The sequence below is a fragment of the Poromitra crassiceps genome (assembly GCF_964638095.1).
Source record: "Poromitra crassiceps genome assembly, chromosome: 2".
Lineage (NCBI taxonomy): Eukaryota > Metazoa > Chordata > Actinopteri > Beryciformes > Melamphaidae > Poromitra > Poromitra crassiceps.
The window spans coordinates 44,835,286-44,853,659 of record NC_139624.1 but is presented as its reverse complement, the minus strand read 5'-3'; the positions used below and the strand labels follow the sequence as shown (position 1 = coordinate 44,853,659).

Here is an 18,374-nt window from a genome sequence, read left to right as displayed (position 1 = left end):
GCAAGTCGCAAATTGCACTTGCTACTAACAAAAATCAAATAAACCGCCGCGTGAACTCCAAGTTCCTACTTGCAAACTTGGGTTTGTTTTTCCAACCCCTAGTTGCTCCCTGCGTGTCATTTGACGTCATTTCCACATGGCACCCATGATTGTAAGAATTTAAAACACATTTTTGACACAATTCAACAATAGTAAGCTTTCAGACCAATCAACATACCAATACAATAGTTGGTTAAACCCATACAATTAAACCTTAATGTTGTTATTAGCAGTTAGCTTAGACAGCTAACGGCTATTAGCATGGTTTTGCGCATTGACAGTACATAATATCTGGACCACCTTAGCTATATGATTTTGACACGGCAAAATGAAGCTCACTTCCCGATATTGTTTGATTTCGTTTGATTGGATGAATGGATTTTCCTGTTGCATTGTGGGAAATCTGTTCAAACCTGGAGCCGGGAAAACAGGAAAGGGCGTGAGCGTGGACGGGACTCGGGGGAGGGTTTCCTCCGCCACGGCATCCATCTTGTTCATGTTATTTTCCCTGCTAGCCGTTAGCTTGGCTAACAAATGTTGCTAACGTTAGTTGCTATTGCTAGCCTTGCTCCATTGCTCTCACATTGAATACAATAGCCCGAAGAAAAACCAGAGTATTATTTCCTCCAGACCTCGCGCGGCGTCACCAGCCTGCCGCTTGCATCTTCCACAAAATCGAGGTAATCTTATTTTCTAACGTAACGCTAATTACATAGCATGACATTAACGCTAGCTACGTTAGACTAGAGTAGCATAAGTTAACGTTATACAACGTTAAACAGTATTGCATGCTGCACAGATTCGGACGTAGACAGAAAACAAACGCAGTTCTGTTTACCTAGGTTACCTCTTTGAGATGAGGCAGACTCAAAGCATACTCATGATCTACCAGCTATAGCGTTATATATCTAGCTAACGTTAGATCAACTATCAATCAATGAGAGGGAACAAGGGGGTTAAACTCCTCTGGATAGTTTATCCACCTCTGCATTTACAGTATTTACCAATTGCACGTAGTGTTGGGTAAGCAAACGTTAACGTTATACAGTGATTAACAGTGTCTAGTATTGCATGCTGCACATATTCGGACGTAGACAGAAAACAAACGCAGTTCTGTTTACCTAGGTTACCTCTTTGAGATGAGGCAGACTCAAAGCATACTCATATGATCTACCAGCTATAGCGTTATATATCTAGCTAACGTTAGATCAACTATCAATCAATGAGGGGGAACAAGGGGGTTAAACTCCTCTGGATACTTTATCCACCTCTGCATTTACAGTATTTACCAATCGCACGTAGTGTTGGGTAAGCAAACATTAACGTTATACAGTGATTAACAGTGTCTAATTCGTTTCTTCCAGGGGTAGGCGCCGTCCAGTACCGATGGGACACACAACAGAGGATTAGAATATTGTTATATTTGCTTGTTTTAATGCTTTTGTCAATAAACATTGTCAACAAAGATAGCCTTGTTGTATATTATCATGTATCTGAATGTCGCAAATATGATCGCGCAGAACGATCCATTAGTTGTCTGGTCAGAGGCAGGTTGGATAAAATGATCAGATGTGATATAAAGATTGTTGATGTCGAGTGAACACGAACTACGAACCGAAGATTGGACCATGAGGACATGACGACGGAGAAACAAGCGATCAGCAGTCTGCTTCAATCAACGAATGCTTTATATTTATTGAAATGAAATATGGTGATATCTGGTGGTCTGAAATTACTCTCTCTAGCTAGGCTAACTGGCTCATATTATGTCATATTATTGTAACGTCTGAATCAGCGTTTCATAACTTTATAATAGCCTAACGTTACTGTATAGCCTGGATGACAAATGCTACCCATCCTTCCATTGGTGTATGCTGCCTTTAGCTTGTGGTATTATGGTACAGTAATATTGTCTAGCTACTAGACAGACAAGTTTATCTGAAATCAGGGTGACAAGATCCCTGCTGCTAGCTCGTCTGCCTTTCTGTGTCACAGAGTATCTAGCATGTTTACAGTATCTTAACAGACTGCATTACATGCTACACCATGCAAATATATTTCGATATAATTCAAACAATGGTTCCAATCCTTAACCATGGTGGGCTGGACTGTATGTATTGCTGTGAAAAAGTTAAATTTGATTGTTTCAAGTGTTACACGTTATATTTTTAACTGAGCTTTGCGGAATACCTCAACACAATTGTGTATCAGCTTTAAATGTCCAATATATACTGCCCTGCAAAGCTAAAAGGGGGTAACTCAATTTTTGTCAAAAATGAGTTTTTGTCATTTTTGGAACATTGAAGATCTGCTTTATCATGTGGAAAAATATTTTGAGTCAATTGTGTTGTTTTTTGGAGAAAATAGGCGGTCATATTTACAGTAACTTCCAAAAGCCCTAGAAAAGCCAAGCAAGACTAAGGTAACATCAGTTACGGTTGTTTGGTTTGGTTTGACTGCACTCTGAATCCTTTGCCCTGCAACGCAAAAAGGGGGTAACTCACCAGAATGCACAGGTTGAGTTGAGGTATGAGTTACATTACTGGGCAGGCCTAATGTCATGATTGTGACATTGGACCAATACCACCCCCACCCACACAGACACCCACATTAACTCCCAAGGTTGCCAGCTCATACGGCATTAACCCCCTAACCCTTATAGACGCTTTTAATTTGACAACATAAACATTAAAAATTGCCCCTAGCTTACTTCCTGTTGCAATGTTTGCTAATGCAATAGGTGACTGGAAATAAGATAGGGTTCAAACTGTTTCCATAGCAACCCAATTCCGTGAAAACCGTCTATAGACGGTTTTCACGGAATTCGGTTGCTACCCTATCTTATTTCCAGTCACCTATTGCATTAGCAAACATTGCAACAGGAAGTAAGCTAGAGGCAATTTTGAATGTTTATGTTGTAAAATTAAAAGCGTCTATACATTAACCCGTGAGGCACCTCATATGACATTAACCCCCGAGGCACCAGCTCATACCACATTTACCCCCGAGGCTCCAGCTCGTACAACATTAACCCCCGACGCGCCAGCTCATACCACGTTTCTGAGGCACCGCGCATATGAAATTAACCCCGGAGGTGCCAGCTTATACCACATTAACCTCAGAGGCACCACTCATATGAAATTAACCCCGGAGGTGCCAGCTCATACAACATTAACCACCGAGGCGCCAGCTCATATGACATTAACCCCTGAGGTACCAATTCATACAACATTAACCCCCAAGGTGCCGCTGATATAAAATTAACCCCAGAGGTGCCAGCTCATACGGCATTATCCCCAGAGGTGCCAGCTCATACAACATTAACCCTCCAGGTACCAGCTCATACAACATTAACCTCAGAGGCACCACTCATATGAAATTAACCCCGGAGGTGCCAGCTCATACAACATTAACCACCGAGGCGCCAGCTCATATGACATTAACCCCTGAGGTACCAATTCATACAACATTAACCCCCGAGGTGCCGCTCATATAAAATTAACCCCAGAGGTGCCAGCTCACACAACATTAACCCTCCAGGTACCAGCTCATACAACATTAACCCCAGAGGCGCCGCACATATGAAATTAACCCCAGAGGTGCCAGCTCATACAACATTAACCCCAGAGGCGCCGCACATATGAAATTAACCCCCAAGGTGCCAGCTCATATGACATTAACCCCTGAGGTACCAGTTCATACAACATTAACCCCTGAGGTGCCGCTCATATAAAATTAACCCCAGAGGTGCCAGCTCACACAACATTAACCCCAGAGGCGCCGCACATATGAAATTAACCCCAGAGGTGCCAGCTCATATGACATTAACCCCCGAGGCGCCAGCTCATATGACATTAACCACTGAGCTACCAGGTCATACAACATTAACCCCCGAGGCGCCAGCTCATATGACATTAACCCCTGAGGTACCAGCTCATACAACATTAACCCCGAGGTGCCGCTCATATAAAATTAACCCCAGATGTGCCAGCTCATACGACATCAACCCCCAAGGAGCGAGCTCATATGACATTAACCCCACAGCGAGCCACTTGCGTTGTTTGAGGAGCTAATGCAACGGTGGCGCTGCGCACGTGGCGACCCGGCTGAGGGCAGTAGATGGTCCTTTGGAATCTGTACATAATGCAACAAATGTTTATGTATTGTATAATATTGAAGTGCGCCTTTATTACTTTAAAACTAGTAATAATGTATCTCAATTCTGAAGTGTGCCTTTATTACTAATCTCAAACTAGTAATGATGTTGTAATTATCCACTACTGTCTGATGTGAACCAAAGTGCCCTTCTGGGACATGAATTAAACTCTGATTCTGATTCTGATTCTGATTCTGAGGCGCCAACACACAGACACACAACGGGCCAACAAGAGTCCCACCAAACTAGGCTTGAAGGATGTGTAGCGGCCTGATAATCTAGTTATATTATATGTATACGTATATTATATTAAGCGTAATTGTGCCATGAAAATGAGACTTCATGTCTATGTTATCATTATTATCATATATAGTGGTTTTATATAGTGATAAGCAACCAAGTGAAGGATCAAATTGAAGTTACTGTCTTTTTGCTTGGTATCACCCCTTATTATTTTGCAGACAATGCAAAGCCAGAGTAAGGTAACTTCCAAATAAGGGTCAAAGGTCAAGTTTGAGCTAAAAAAATTATGTAGATAAATAACAACATTAAATAAACAAATAATTAACACATTTCCAGTTTTCTTCCTACAATACATTTGGCTGGACAACAACAAAACTTTAAAGTCATTTTTCTCAGTTCTACACTCTGGCGAGTTACCCCCTTTTAGCTTTGCAGGGCAGTATACAGCATTAAACAAACGACCAGCAGCATTCAAATGTGCAAAAACGTTATATTTATTGAAATGTGGTGATCATGTCACAAGTCACATTACATAACGATATAGCGTTAGGTGTTCTTTTGATCAACAGACCTCGGGGGCTCTATACTGTTGCTACGTTGCTAGCTAGCTAGCCGCAGATCAGCTCTGAAGCCCCAACTTCAGCCGTCCACTAAAACCCGATTTCGATATAGCGTTTTAGGTGTTCTTTTGATCAACATACCTCATAACGGGGATCTATACTATTACGTGTGTCTACTAACATCATTAAAATATCATAAGGGTAACGCTGTTTCTGTTATTTTACTTTTAATCTCTGGCTACGTTGCTAGCTAGCTAGCTAGCCTGCCTTGGCAACTGGTTGGGCTGGCTGGTGTCAAAGAAAATCCCGCCCCCAAAGTTATAATTTTTATCGGCTCTTTTACTCGAAATGGGACCATAATTTAGAAAACGGAGCCCAGGAGAGCATGAAAAAGACTTGAAATTGTTTATTCAGACCATAAGCTCATTCGGAAAATGTTTATTTAAGACACAGAACGAGAGAGAAGTCGGCTCATTTTTACATTGGAGCCAATGTACGTGTCGTCACTTCCGGACCTGACGTGCGCCCCCCTGCGGACTTTTCGAATTAATGGAATTTCACGACTGGCTTCATACATTACCTAATTCTGTTGCCCACTGGTTTTGCGACTTGAAGCCTTGAAGCTCGAACGCATGTAGGTCAGAGATGACGCGTTTGCCACTTGCCAGCTCCAGCCATAAATGAATGCAGCATAACTGTGCTCTAACGACTCTCCAATTATAGTATAAACAAATTGTTGTTTGTCCTCGAGGTTTGATTTTCAGATAATAGCGCACAACTGCAACGCTGTTTAAACATCTTGGAGTGCTTGAATGCAGCATGATGATAGTGTCTTTGAGTCCTTAAAAATGTAAGCTCTTAAAAGTGTTAGAAAGTCTTAATTGTAAGCGCGTTTTCACTATGCAGCGAGAGCTTTCTTTGCACTGCAGGTTCACTTTTATATTAATACAGAACAAGGTTATTCATACAATATGCATCATATCTGCTTAACTGAGCACGAATGGAGTTCATGTCCTTTACCAAATACTTTCCTCTTGCCCTTTTCCTTGTATACATATTTTTCATTAGCTACACAGCATGAGCATGTTCAATCAGAAAGCTTCTTTTTGCCAGCAGTATTTTATTTTGGTTTTTAAAATGGTAAAATAACTTCTGGTTCACATTAATGAGGTCTTCAAAAGTCTGAAACAACAAAAGCATCAAATGGAAATGTAATAAATCTAAATCCAACCTAATCTAAACTCTAATTAACTGATCCTGAGCCAAGGGCGATCTGTCCACCAAATGTCAGCCAAATGTATTCATAATAACCTTTTGAGATATCCTCATCATCATCATCATCACAATCATCAGGATATGAATGGGAGCTGGGGCTCTGTCTGTTTGTCTGTCTGTAGTTCAGTGATGATGTAACTGATGACATCATCAGTGATGTCATAAATTCCACTGATGACATAATCAGTGATGTCATAAATTCACTCACACACAATCATAAATTGTGACATCAGTGATGTCAGAGGCATTGTGACATCATCAGTGATGCACACAGACACACCCACGTGTGCACATGCGCACACACACACATACACACAAGAGACAGACAGGCACACACAAACACACACACACACACACACACACACACACACACACACACAAGAGACAGACAAACACACTGATGACATCAGTGATGATGTCCTCAGTCTGAGGCTCACTAGAGAGACTGGGAGAGGAGGAGAGAAAGGAGAGGGAGAGAGAGGGCGGAGAGACTGAGGGAGAGAGAGGGGGAGAGAGACTGAGGGGCACGCGCCAATAGGGCAGGCAAGGCCACACAGCGGCCGAGCTGTGAATGTGAGCTGTAGGGCCAGCTCGGTGAGCTGCAGGACGGGGGCGCCCGCGCAGCGGGTGAGCCTAGGAATCGAGCGCGCGTAGCGCGATGCCTAGTACAGCAAATAGACATGAGTTATCAGTGTCATCTCTACTTACCCCTTTGTGACATCATCAGTATTGTCATAAACATTCAAGATTCAAGATTCAAGATTTTTATTGTCACTCCATGGTACAAGTATCACGTGTGCAATTCTTGTGCTGTGGACTCCGTTTACAACATAGTGCAAATAGTACAAATATAACAGGGCATATGGGTGCAAAAACAACAAGAGACACAACAAGCATAAGGCAGTATAGTGATAAGACAAGTCAGAGCAGTGGCATATTCACTGCACATAGGTGCACGTGTCGGGTGCATACTTTAGACGTGCTTAAACATTTTAAATTCTGCGTATTTGACATACAGGTGCAAATAACATATTCCTTATTAAACATACAATTAAACTCGGCATTTTAAATTCGGCGTATTTGACATACAGGTGCAAATAGCATATTCCTTATTAAACATACAATTAAACGTTAGACATACGTAATGGTAGCAGCTACAGTACGGTACAGTGCGGCTACTACACTATTTGTGTATGTTAAGGAGTCTCGTGGCCTGCGGGAAGAAACTGTTCCTCAAGCGATTTGTGCGTGCTTTCGGAACCCTGTATCTTCTCCCTGAGCGTAGCAGGGAGAACAGGCTGTTGTGGGGATGGTTTGTGTCTTTGATGATCTTCAGGGACCTCCTGAGGCACCGCTGTTTATACATGATGCGCCCATGGCACATCATCTCCAGTCTACACCCTAGAAATCAAGCACGCGTAGCTTGCAAGATTGCTAGTATCATCATCATCATCATCATCAGTATAGAAATGGGAGCTCTGTCTGTTTCTCTGTCCCACTGATTGTCCCACTGTGATGTCATAAATCCCACTGTGACATCATCAGTGATGTCAAAAATCCCACTGTGACATCATCAGTGATGTCATAAATCCCACTGATGAAATCCCACTATGACATCATCAGTGATGTCATAAATCTGACATCATCAGTGATGCTGGTCTCATTGGCCACACAGCAGCCGAGCTGCGGGCAAGGCCGCGCAGTGGTCGAGCTGCCAATGCGAACTGCAGGGCCAGCTTGGCGAGCCTAGGAATCAAGCGCGCGTAGCGTGTGAGATCCCTAGTATATACAAAAGGACGGGCGAAAACATAACCTCCAACCCAAAAGGACATAACCTCCATCCAGCTTCATCGTCAGAATTAGGCTGATGAGAGAAGGCAAGAAGTGTGTGTGTGTGTGTGTGTGTGTGTGTGTGTGTGTGTGTGTGTGTGTGTGTGTGTGTGTGTGTGTGTGTGTGTGTGTGTTCATGTTCAGAGGGGAAATTGTATAGAGCCGATAGACAGCTGCTGGTATTTCGACCCACATGTAGGCGGAGTGTAGACACAGAGAGAGGTCTTTTTTTTTTTTTTTACAGATTATGAAATTGCAGATTGTAAGATTTCAAATGATGTGTCACACATTGTAATCTGAAAAAAAGTTAAGAAGATATGCTTATTTGAATGTTCACACTCCTAAAAGCAACAATCAGAGATAACGGCCCTCAAAGTTGGAAGCCAAAGCTAGTGAGGCTATCGTAGATGCAGCAATTACTTCAGTTATTTCTCAACTGGACAGCATTTCCAAAATATCAAAACGTTTATTAATCCAATCCAATTATTAATCGCTCATGCGTTACTTTGTGGAAATTCCCGTGCAATAATCATAACTCTGGCCCCAGCCCACATCACTCTAGCCGGAGCACATGTTAGCCTACATTAGCTTCCACAAAACACACACAAAGCTGCGCAAAAGCGCTTTACGTTCTTATACGGAGATAGCGAGGCAGCATAGTAAATAAACACACGTGGCACTGCGCTCCGTTTTCATCAATGAACTATTAATAGCGCAAGGGACGGCCACTCGTCAATTCGCTGCGCGTAGCCAAACACTCCTGGCTGCTGTTAGCCGCTAATTAGCAACAAACATTTCAACAGGTCCTCCGGTCGCAAACGTTACGTCAGAGGCATGGCGATCTGATTGGTTGAAGTTAACACGCACCAGCGGTGATAGACAGATGGGTCATCCAATCACCTGCCAAGTAGCTTGGAAAAAGTGCCCGCCTCCGTCAGCGGGTTGGATTACTGCATGGACTGGTTTAGTGAAACGTAATGTGAAGCTAAACCGTCCATCTGGCAGCGTCAGGTTACATGTTTGGGGGTTCTAGAGCAGAACACAAGACGTCTGCTCAGATGTGCGTTTACTGCGGTGGTTAAATCCCCGATCGTGTCTGCCTGGGCTGGGCTATCAGCTAAATTCTAACTTTGCTGAATGGATAGAACGGGGGAATTTACCTCACCCTGACCCGGCCCCCAGGCTAACCCAGCGTCTATTGTGGGCGTTCCTAGAGCCTATATGGGCGTTCCCAGACATGCAGACTGTCTCTATGGGGGGAGAGCGTATGCGGGCGCACACGGACGTCTAGAGAAAGTGCGCTGCGCCCAGCGTCTATTTTCACAGCGCTCCGGCGTTTTTGTGCGCCCGACTCCCAGCGCTTCCAGCTGAAAATATTTTAACTTTTCAGAAAGACGCTGGTGTCGGGTGCTCCTTTTCTGGCAACGAGAAACTATCGCAACAGAGACAGAAAGGCTCAATTGTGGGAGCAGATTGGCTAGACACTTAATATTTCTGGTGAGTGTTGAGCTAAATCACTGTATGTGTGTTGTTTGCTAATGTTAGCTGTCAGCTATCAAGCTACTACCGCACTGAACTAACGTTAGTTTCAGACTGCTTCCTTGTTATATTGTGCGCTGATCGTCTTTTCCTCAGGTCCAGCGTCTTTTATCAGTTGTTTCCAATGGGGGGAGAGCGTATGCGGGCGCACACGGACGTCTAGAGAAAGTGCGCTGCGCCCAGCGTCTATTTTCAGAGCGCTCCGGCGTTTTTGTGCGCCCGACTCCCAGCGCTTCCAGCTGACAATATTTTAACTTTTCAGAAAGACGCTGGTGTCGGGTGCTGCTTTTCTGGCAATTAATCATGGAGAAACTATCGCAACAGAGACAGAAAGGCTCAATTGTGGGAGCAGATTGGCTAGACACTTGATATTGTCCGGAAAAGACGCTAGGTGGACACAGGCCCTTATTAGCTACTTTTCACACCTTGGAGTTGGAGAGCTCTGCTGCGCTCCTCCGGAGTCCGGAGACATATTACATTAAATTGGCCGTTGCGGGCTGCTGGGTTGGGCTGGGTTCCGAATTTTCAGATATTTTAACGGGCTGGGCGGGGCGGGCTGGCTCCAATGATGGGTTGGATTGGGGTGGGCCTTAAAAAACCCTGACCCGCACATCACTACTAGATGGACACACGGCCTTAGGGCCTGTGTCCATCTAGCGTCTTTTCACCAGCTCCGGCGTCTTTTTTCAGTTGTTTCCAATGAGGAGAGAGCGTATGCGGGCGCACACAGTCGTCTCCGGGGTCAGCTCGCCATTCCGAAGTGTCGGCATTCCGATCATTGACTTCTATGCTTTCGGAGAGGCGGCCCTTTTTATCTCCAAAAAATGTTTCGCCGAGAGGTTAGGTTCTGGGGGAGGTTAGGCTTAGGCGTGGGGGGTGGGAGAGGTTAGGTTTAGGGTTAGGGTCTGGGGGAGGGTTCTTTCGCAATGGCGAGACAGATCTCAATTTTGTCGGAAAGCCGGTATTTCGGAGTGCCGACATTTCGGAATGCCGAGGTGTCCCCGTCGTCTCCGGCGTCGTCTCACAGCGCTCCGGCATTTTTGTGCGCCCGACTCTCAGCGCTCCCAGCTGAAAATATTTTAACTTTTCAGAAAGACGCTGGAGCAGATTGGCTAGACACTTAATATTTCTGGTGAGTGTTGAGCTAAATCACTGTATGTGTGTTGTTGGCTAATGTTAGCTGTCAGCTATCAAGCTACTACCGCACTGAACTAACGTTAGTTTCAGACTGCTTCAAACTTGTATGTTGTGCGCTGAGATCAGCGCTTCCCAGCGTACTTCCAGCGTTTAACGGTCGGAAAAAGACGCTAGAGTTGGACGTAATGATTTGGTGGCTGCCGCTAGGCCGGCACCCAAAAAAATGTGGGCCTTTTCAAGCCAGATTTAGAGGAATATTAAAGGGATAGTTCGGTTTGTTTGAAGTGGGGTCCTATCAGCTAGTTCGATACACTAACTGAAGTAGGTACAGTGGTCTGGACGCTGGGCGCAGCATGTAACGAGACCCGGCACTCAGAGCAGCAGCCTAAGCAGCTTTTTCTCTGTAAGTACGTGGGGTCAAGAACTAAAACGTAATTTAGCCACCTAAATCGATATCTGTGTACATGCATGCTCTATTTTGACAATTTTCAGCGCTTTACTTTTCCGCCAAACAGCAGTTTCATTCGGCACTGCTTTTTCTCCCAACCGTACAACTACCGTATTCCTCCGCTAAAATTTAGCTGATAGGACCCCACTTCAAACAAACCGAACTATCCCTTTAAGATAGGACCATATGACCATAACCATCAATGTTTGCTCCTTTTCACACTCATTATTAGCAGATAGAAGCAGTTAATTAAATTGTATTTTACATGTAAAACCACTTTGGTATCTCAAAAAAGTCTCACCTACTTTTTCCAAAGAGTGTTCTAGTCGGGAAAGAATGCAAGTTTGGTTGGCATACAGGTTTGTCTACTGCAGAGAGATCTGTAGCGTGAGTGTCCTCTGACTCTGCTGCTGCACAAACCACCGTGTGTTTTTGGCTGCACACCGTTATTAACGTCATTGTTTTGGCTGCATCATCTTCATCACCGTCTGTCTCTCCACTGTCCACCACCAATACAGGTGCGGGAACGGGTGCACTAGGGTTGGAGGCGGGCTGGAGGTGGGGCTCCGAGGAGGGCGCGCGCAAAACAGAACATACTCAGTGCGCAGCTCCAGGCGCCAGGCAGTCTGAATGTAATGTTCCCAATTCTATGTATTAAATGATAAAAAACGACCCTCAACATTTGGGAAGGCTAAGCCACACAACTAGTTCATGCTTCAAAGGCGACTTTACGACGGTGAGGACTCAATCACAGCAGATATCCACTGATAGCCTACCACAGAGATCTCACATGCACAGGCAGCAAAACCCGACAGAAATAAACCCGATAGAAAAATCTCCATGGATGCACCATGCTGCGCTCAGGCCTCGCCCCCCGACACGCCCCGTGCGATGACGTCATAATCGCCGTGCGCCCTATGCGCTTGGCTGGGCGCGAAGAGTATGCCAGAAGCTTAACGCTCTCTCTCTCTCTTTGCCTCTCCTCTCTCTCACTCTCCCTCCTCCCAGATCGTCACCGACTTCGTCTTCCTGTGTCCGTCCAGGAGGTCTGCGCGTGCGGGCTCTGCGGCGGGCAGCGCCGTGTGGATGTACGTGTTCGACCATGTGGCGTCGGACCCGCGCATCTGGTCCGGCCTGACCTTCTGCTACCGGCACGCCTGCCACGGCGCCGAGCTGCCCTTTCTGTTTGACTCAGCCTCCGTGGCCAACTTCACACTGAGCACGCCTGAGAGGCTGCTGTCCAACCGCATGCTGTGCTACTGGGGTGCCTTCGCCCACGCCGGAGACCCCTCCTCCAGGGTCCAGCAGACGGCCTTCTGCCGGCAGCAGCGGCCCCCGGCCTGGCCACGCTACTCAGATGCCGGGGGCTGGCTGGTCATGAACCTCACAGTGCGTTCCCACGCACAGGCGGGAACCAGGGACCATCTCTGTGACTTCTGGGACCAGCTGGGAATCTACTGAGGAGACAGAAGAGAAGACCAAGAAGCTGTTCTCTCTATAGAGTACCACAGAATGAGTCCGGAAGACCTGGATGTTAGCCCGTCCAATTCCCTTGTCAGAATTCAATGGGATTTTTGTATGGGGATTTCAGTTAAATGCCTGAAATAAGGTCTTATGAAATCTTCACAAAATGATGACCACTCTTATGACTTTTGAAGCATTTTCTGAAAATCGTGATTTTTAAAAATCAGTGTAACTGATTGTGTTTATGTCCATTCTTTGCTGCCACCTGCTGTCTGTGAGTGGTTTTGCTGTGATTTCCTTGTTGTGCGAGACTCCTGTGGGTATAAATACACTCCTGTTGCTGCTTCATCTGTCACTCAATCTGAATTTGTTCCTCAGTGACAAATAAATCCTCAAGTTTAACTTCTGCCGTTTGGGGGATGATTTTCCACACTGTACCATAAACACATCGTTAGCATGGGAAGCCTCTGAGCCACACTGTACCATAAACACATCGTTAGCATGGGAAGCCTCTGAGCCACACTGTACCATAAACACATTGTTAGCATGGGAAGCCTCTGAGCCACACTGTACCATAAACACATTGTTAGCATGGGAAGCCTCTGAGCCACACTGTACCATAAACACATCATTAGCATGGGAAGCCTCTGAGCCACACTGTACCATAAACACATCGTTAGCATGGGAAGCCTCTGAGCCACACTGTACCATAAACACATTGTTAGCATGGGAAGCCTCTGAGCCACACTGTACCATAAACACATCGTTAGCATGGGAAGCCTCTGAGCCACACTGTACCATAAACACATCATTAGCATGGGAAGCCTCTGAGCCACACTGTACCATAAACACATTGTTAGCATGGGAAGCATCTGAGCTACACTTGTACCATAAACACATCATTAGCATGGGAAGCCTCTGAGCTACACTGTACCATAAAAACATAATTAACATGGGAAGCCTCAGCCACACTGTACCATAAACACACTGTTAGCATGGGAAGCCTCTGAGCTACACTGTAACATAAACACATCATTAGCATGGGAAGCCTCTGAGCTACGTGGTCAGATTCTTGGATGGAGTTTCTATGGAAAGAAAAAACAAAGACAGCCGCGGGATTGTGCGTTGTGGTTGCAAGCATGAATGCAAGCTTATATCAACCATTATCACATCAACTGCCTGGCTCCATGTAGGATTAGGCGGTAGGCTATGTAGCCTGGCTACATACTGCATAGATTAGGAATCACTGAGCTAACTAGAATGACCGCACCGCGGATTTATGCCTCCGCCATATTTTTTTTTTACTTTTTATTTGTGACATTTCATAGATATAGACAAAACAATCAGTAACATGTACGAAGAGAAAGAAAATAAATTAAAAAACAACAACACCAATGACAAAAACTATAAAAATACATGAAACGCAGCACCCTTCCATGTTTGATGGCTGAACAATTGTTGGAAACAACTTCATGTCTATCACAACCATCCCCATCGATAACTCACTTTCCATCACAGTTTAAACGTACAAGTCCTATTAACAAAACCATTAGCTTCTGACATTACTCCCAGCAAACCAGGTTTGTCAGGAGCAATGTTAAGGTGGATCAGTTCTGTAGACAGAACTGACCGGTCCTCTTCATCCTAAAGCAGAAATACATCATCTTCTCTCCTTCACAACTTAACCAATATGACAAAAATATTTCATTGAACCCTTATCCTTATTCATTCGTCATTTCTGACCTGACTGATATCCATGATGACCATATATCACTAAAGGTGTCCATTTTAAATTGTATTTTAGCTGTAATCTTTTCCATGATGAACAGCTCATTGACCTTTTGTTTCCATTGTTTTATGTTCGGGGGTTGTGACTGCAACCATAGAGCTGTGATATTTTTCTTAGCTATCAAAAGCATGGTCCTCAGTAAATACAATTTATTTTTTGGCCAGCGCATGCAGTAGCGCAGGTCCTATAACAGGGTTTGTCCACCCAATTTGCAAGCCCATTTGGAAGTCCATTGGAGGCCAATTTGGAAGCCAATTTGGTCCCACTCAGAAACCATAAGACCTGCCGCTACCAAACTTGGTAGCTAGGTACACAGAGTCACCTTTTACTATGGGTGGAAAATTACACTTGTTGACCACTAGGTGGCGCTATAACAGCCCTCTTTACGTTTTGGTCCATAACTTTTGAACCCTTTGATCAAAATCCTACAATCAAAATTATTTTTTTACTGGATTCCTTGGGTCATTCCGCATCTGCTGATAGAGAGATAGCCCATTTCCGTTTAACTAGATTTTCCGCCATTTTGAATTGTCTCCAAAAGCATTTTTTGGCTATTTCTCCTACAAATTTCGTCCAATCTTCACCAAACCACATCACACAGCGCGTGTGGACTGTCCTACACAAAACTTATTTTGCGTTTTCTTTTGCAAGACCGCACTGTAGAATCGACTTCGGAACTTTTGTGGGTGTGGCCTAGTTCACCAAAATCGTCCTAACTCCGGAACGCATTGTCCGTTGTGAATTAACCTTGGTACAGGTGTGCAGCTATATACTCTGAGCTGATAAAAAAACAATTGTGTCATTTCAACTATAGGGGGCGCTATGGCAACAATATGTACCCGTAACTCACAAACCATAAGAGCGACTACATAGGTTCATAGAGTAGCTACTCTTCTACTCTCTACTCTACTTCTAAAATTACACTGATTGACCTCACGGTGGCTCTATAGCTGCCCTCTTTACGTTTTGGTCCATAACTTTGGAAGCATAGCTTCTACTATCAACATTCTTTCTATATAGACCACGCCCATTTCCGTCTAACTAGATTTTCCGCCATTTAGAATTTTGTCCAAAAGCATTTTTTCACTATTTCTCCTTCAAATTTGGTCAAATCTTCACCAAACCACATCTGTCCTGCACAAAACCTGTTTTGCCGTTTTTTGAAAAACCTCACCGTTGTGATATAATCGACTTGCAAAATGTTGTGGGTGAGGCCTATTTCACAGAAATCGCTATTTCGCCTTCTAATTTTGTCCAAACTTCACCAAACCACAGCACACAGCACGTGTGGACTGTGCTGCTCAAAACTTATTTCATGGTTTTTTATAAAGCACGCACCGCAGCACCATGAGGCTATACAGAGGGGTGGGGTCCTTTTAATGTGACAAATACACATCTTTTAGAATTTCACAATAAATACACGCACGCACAAATACACACACACACACACACACACACACACACACACACACACATGGAAGTATTATAATAAAATGTTTTCTTAAATGCAACTACATAATTAAATAATTATTTTCTAGGGCTTTCTTACCATACTGATTTTCCATTATATCCTTCATACTTTTGCCACCGACAGCCCTCCACTTTAACAATGTCACTGCCTGCTACAACCAACAGGCTCGTCAACGCTTTTCTGCGCTGGCCATATGCTAGGTTTCGACCTAGCCTTGTTTCCATTTGAGTTTCTATCAGAATGCCTAGGATAAATAATTTTTGATCAGGGTTTAGTTTTATATTCAAAACCGACTATTCCACCACCACCAAATGCGTTCTATTTCCTTTTTCACATCCTCCCAGTACCCCTGCAGCTTAGGACAAGCCCATAGTATATGTGAAACATTTTCGATTTTACAGCAGTGAATGCAACCAAAAGACATACAATGTGAAAACAGATTGACACAACACAACCTCAAGTGTCACCCAGACAAACAAAGAATGAACAGTTTAGTTCATTCTTGAGTCCAAATCGCCATTTGAGGCAAATTGGAAGAAATTCCATCAAGACATTCCTGGGATATATATATATATATATTGAAAATGGCATTCGAGAGGTCACAGTGGCCTTGACCTTTGACCTTTGACCACCAAAATCTCATCAGTCCATGCTTGAGTTCAAGTCGATGTTTGAGGCAAATTTGATGAAATTCCGTCAAGGCATTCCTGAGATATCGCGTTAACAAGCTTGAAAATGGCGTTCGAGAGGTCACAGTGACCTTGGCTTTTGACCTTTGACCACCAAAATCTAATCAGGTCATGCTTGAGTCCAAGGCAATGTTTGAGGGAAATTTGATGAAATTCCGTCAAGGCATTCCTGAGATATCGCGTTAACAAGCTTGAAAATGGCGTTTGAGAGGTCACAGTGACCGTGACCTTGACCTTTGACCACCAAAATCTAATCAGATCATCCTTGAGTCTAAGTCGAGTACGTCCGGACAACCCGGATCCATAATGCCTCCGGCCTGGCTATCGCTGGCGGAGGCATAAAAATATGGACAGAGCTATCCCATTGATTTTGGTCTTCCGTTTGGAGTTGATTTGTTGGCCGCCACCATCTTGATTTTTCGTCAGCAGAGTTGGGAATGGGTTGAGTGGGGGTTTCCCAGAGCCACAGCTCCGCCTGCTATTGGTCTGTGATCAGCAAGCTACGCTATCACTGAACAGGCGATCATCCATTTTCTATCATCTACAGGTTTTTTACTCCAAATGGGCGAGTTATATTGCCCCCGACTGAAAAGATGTTTAATCCTGTTACAAAGTTGGGCATTTTAACATGGGGGAATGCCTACTGCCACCGACCCCCAAGTGGCCATTCGAGGAACTACAGCTTTTCAATTCACTTCTGCGTCATCAGAGGGAAGCCGGGGGGTTGGCCACTGGTGGGAATCCATGCATGGGAGTAACATGCAACAACAACCTTTTTTTTATAAGGTAAATTAAAAATATTGATTCTACTGGATCAATTCAAATCAATGATGTCTGTCTCTCTCTCTCTCTCTCTCTCTCTCTCCAGGCATCAGAGGCAAAACGTGGTATTGATTTTACAGCGGGAGATCGATACGGTTGGCAGCTTACATCATATGGATACAGTATCTTACTTCAACCTTTGTTTCTTTCTTCTTTTTCTCACTAAAACCGTCACTGAAAGGTCTTGCCGGGCGTTAATTCGTGGCCGTTGTGTGTGTGTGTGTGTGTGTGTGTGTGTGTGTGTGTGTGTGTTTGTGTGTGTGTCTGTGTGTGTGTGTGTGTGTGTGTGTGTGTGTGTGTGTGTGTGTGTGTGTCTGTGTGTGTGTGTTGTGTGTGTGTGTGTGTGTGTGTGTGTGTGTGTCTGTCTGTCTGTCATCATCAGTGTTGTCACTAGAGCAAATGTGATCTTATATGCTGTGTATGGGAATATTATGTAGAAATGTCATAGATGATGTTAGCATCCTTTTTCCTGCACCTGCTGTGGTAGATGTCATTGATGGTGGGCAGGCTGCTGCCAATGATGCTCTGTGCAGCTTTGGCCACTCGCTGCAGTGTGTGTTCATCTGCGCAGAGCAGCTGTCATACCACACAGTGATGCAGGAGGTGAGGATGATCTCTACCTCACACCTGTAAGAGATGAGGACTGAGGTGCGAAGGCCAGCGCGTTTCAGCCTCCTTAGGAAGTAGAGGCGTGGGGGGGCCTTCTTGACTGTGCTGGGTGTCAGAGACATACAACAAATTCCATACTGTTCGGAACAACGATGGAAATTGTTTTTGTGCAATACAAATATTAAAATGGACAACTTTGCCCCAAAAAGGGCTTTTCATTTTATTACAATTGCTCAACATTAAAATCACATATTAAAGAAAAGCAGAATGTAAGATATATTCCCATTGAATTTGTAAATGTGT

General features: G+C 44.4%; 1 protein-coding gene across 1 annotated transcript in view; it reads left to right on the top strand.

Moving 5' to 3' along the window:
- LOC310797505 (cAMP-regulated D2 protein) overlaps positions 1-12,688 on the top strand; it is a gene marked incomplete at both ends in the record, with an annotated part of 31,845 nt that extends 19,157 nt beyond the window's left edge. Inside the window, one exon of the mRNA XM_083659891.1 lies at positions 12,236-12,688. Within this exon, the coding sequence (XP_083516017.1) occupies positions 12,236-12,688 (453 nt within the window). The remainder of the gene's footprint in view (positions 1-12,235) is intronic.
- Positions 12,689-18,374: the final 5,686 nt, after the last annotated feature.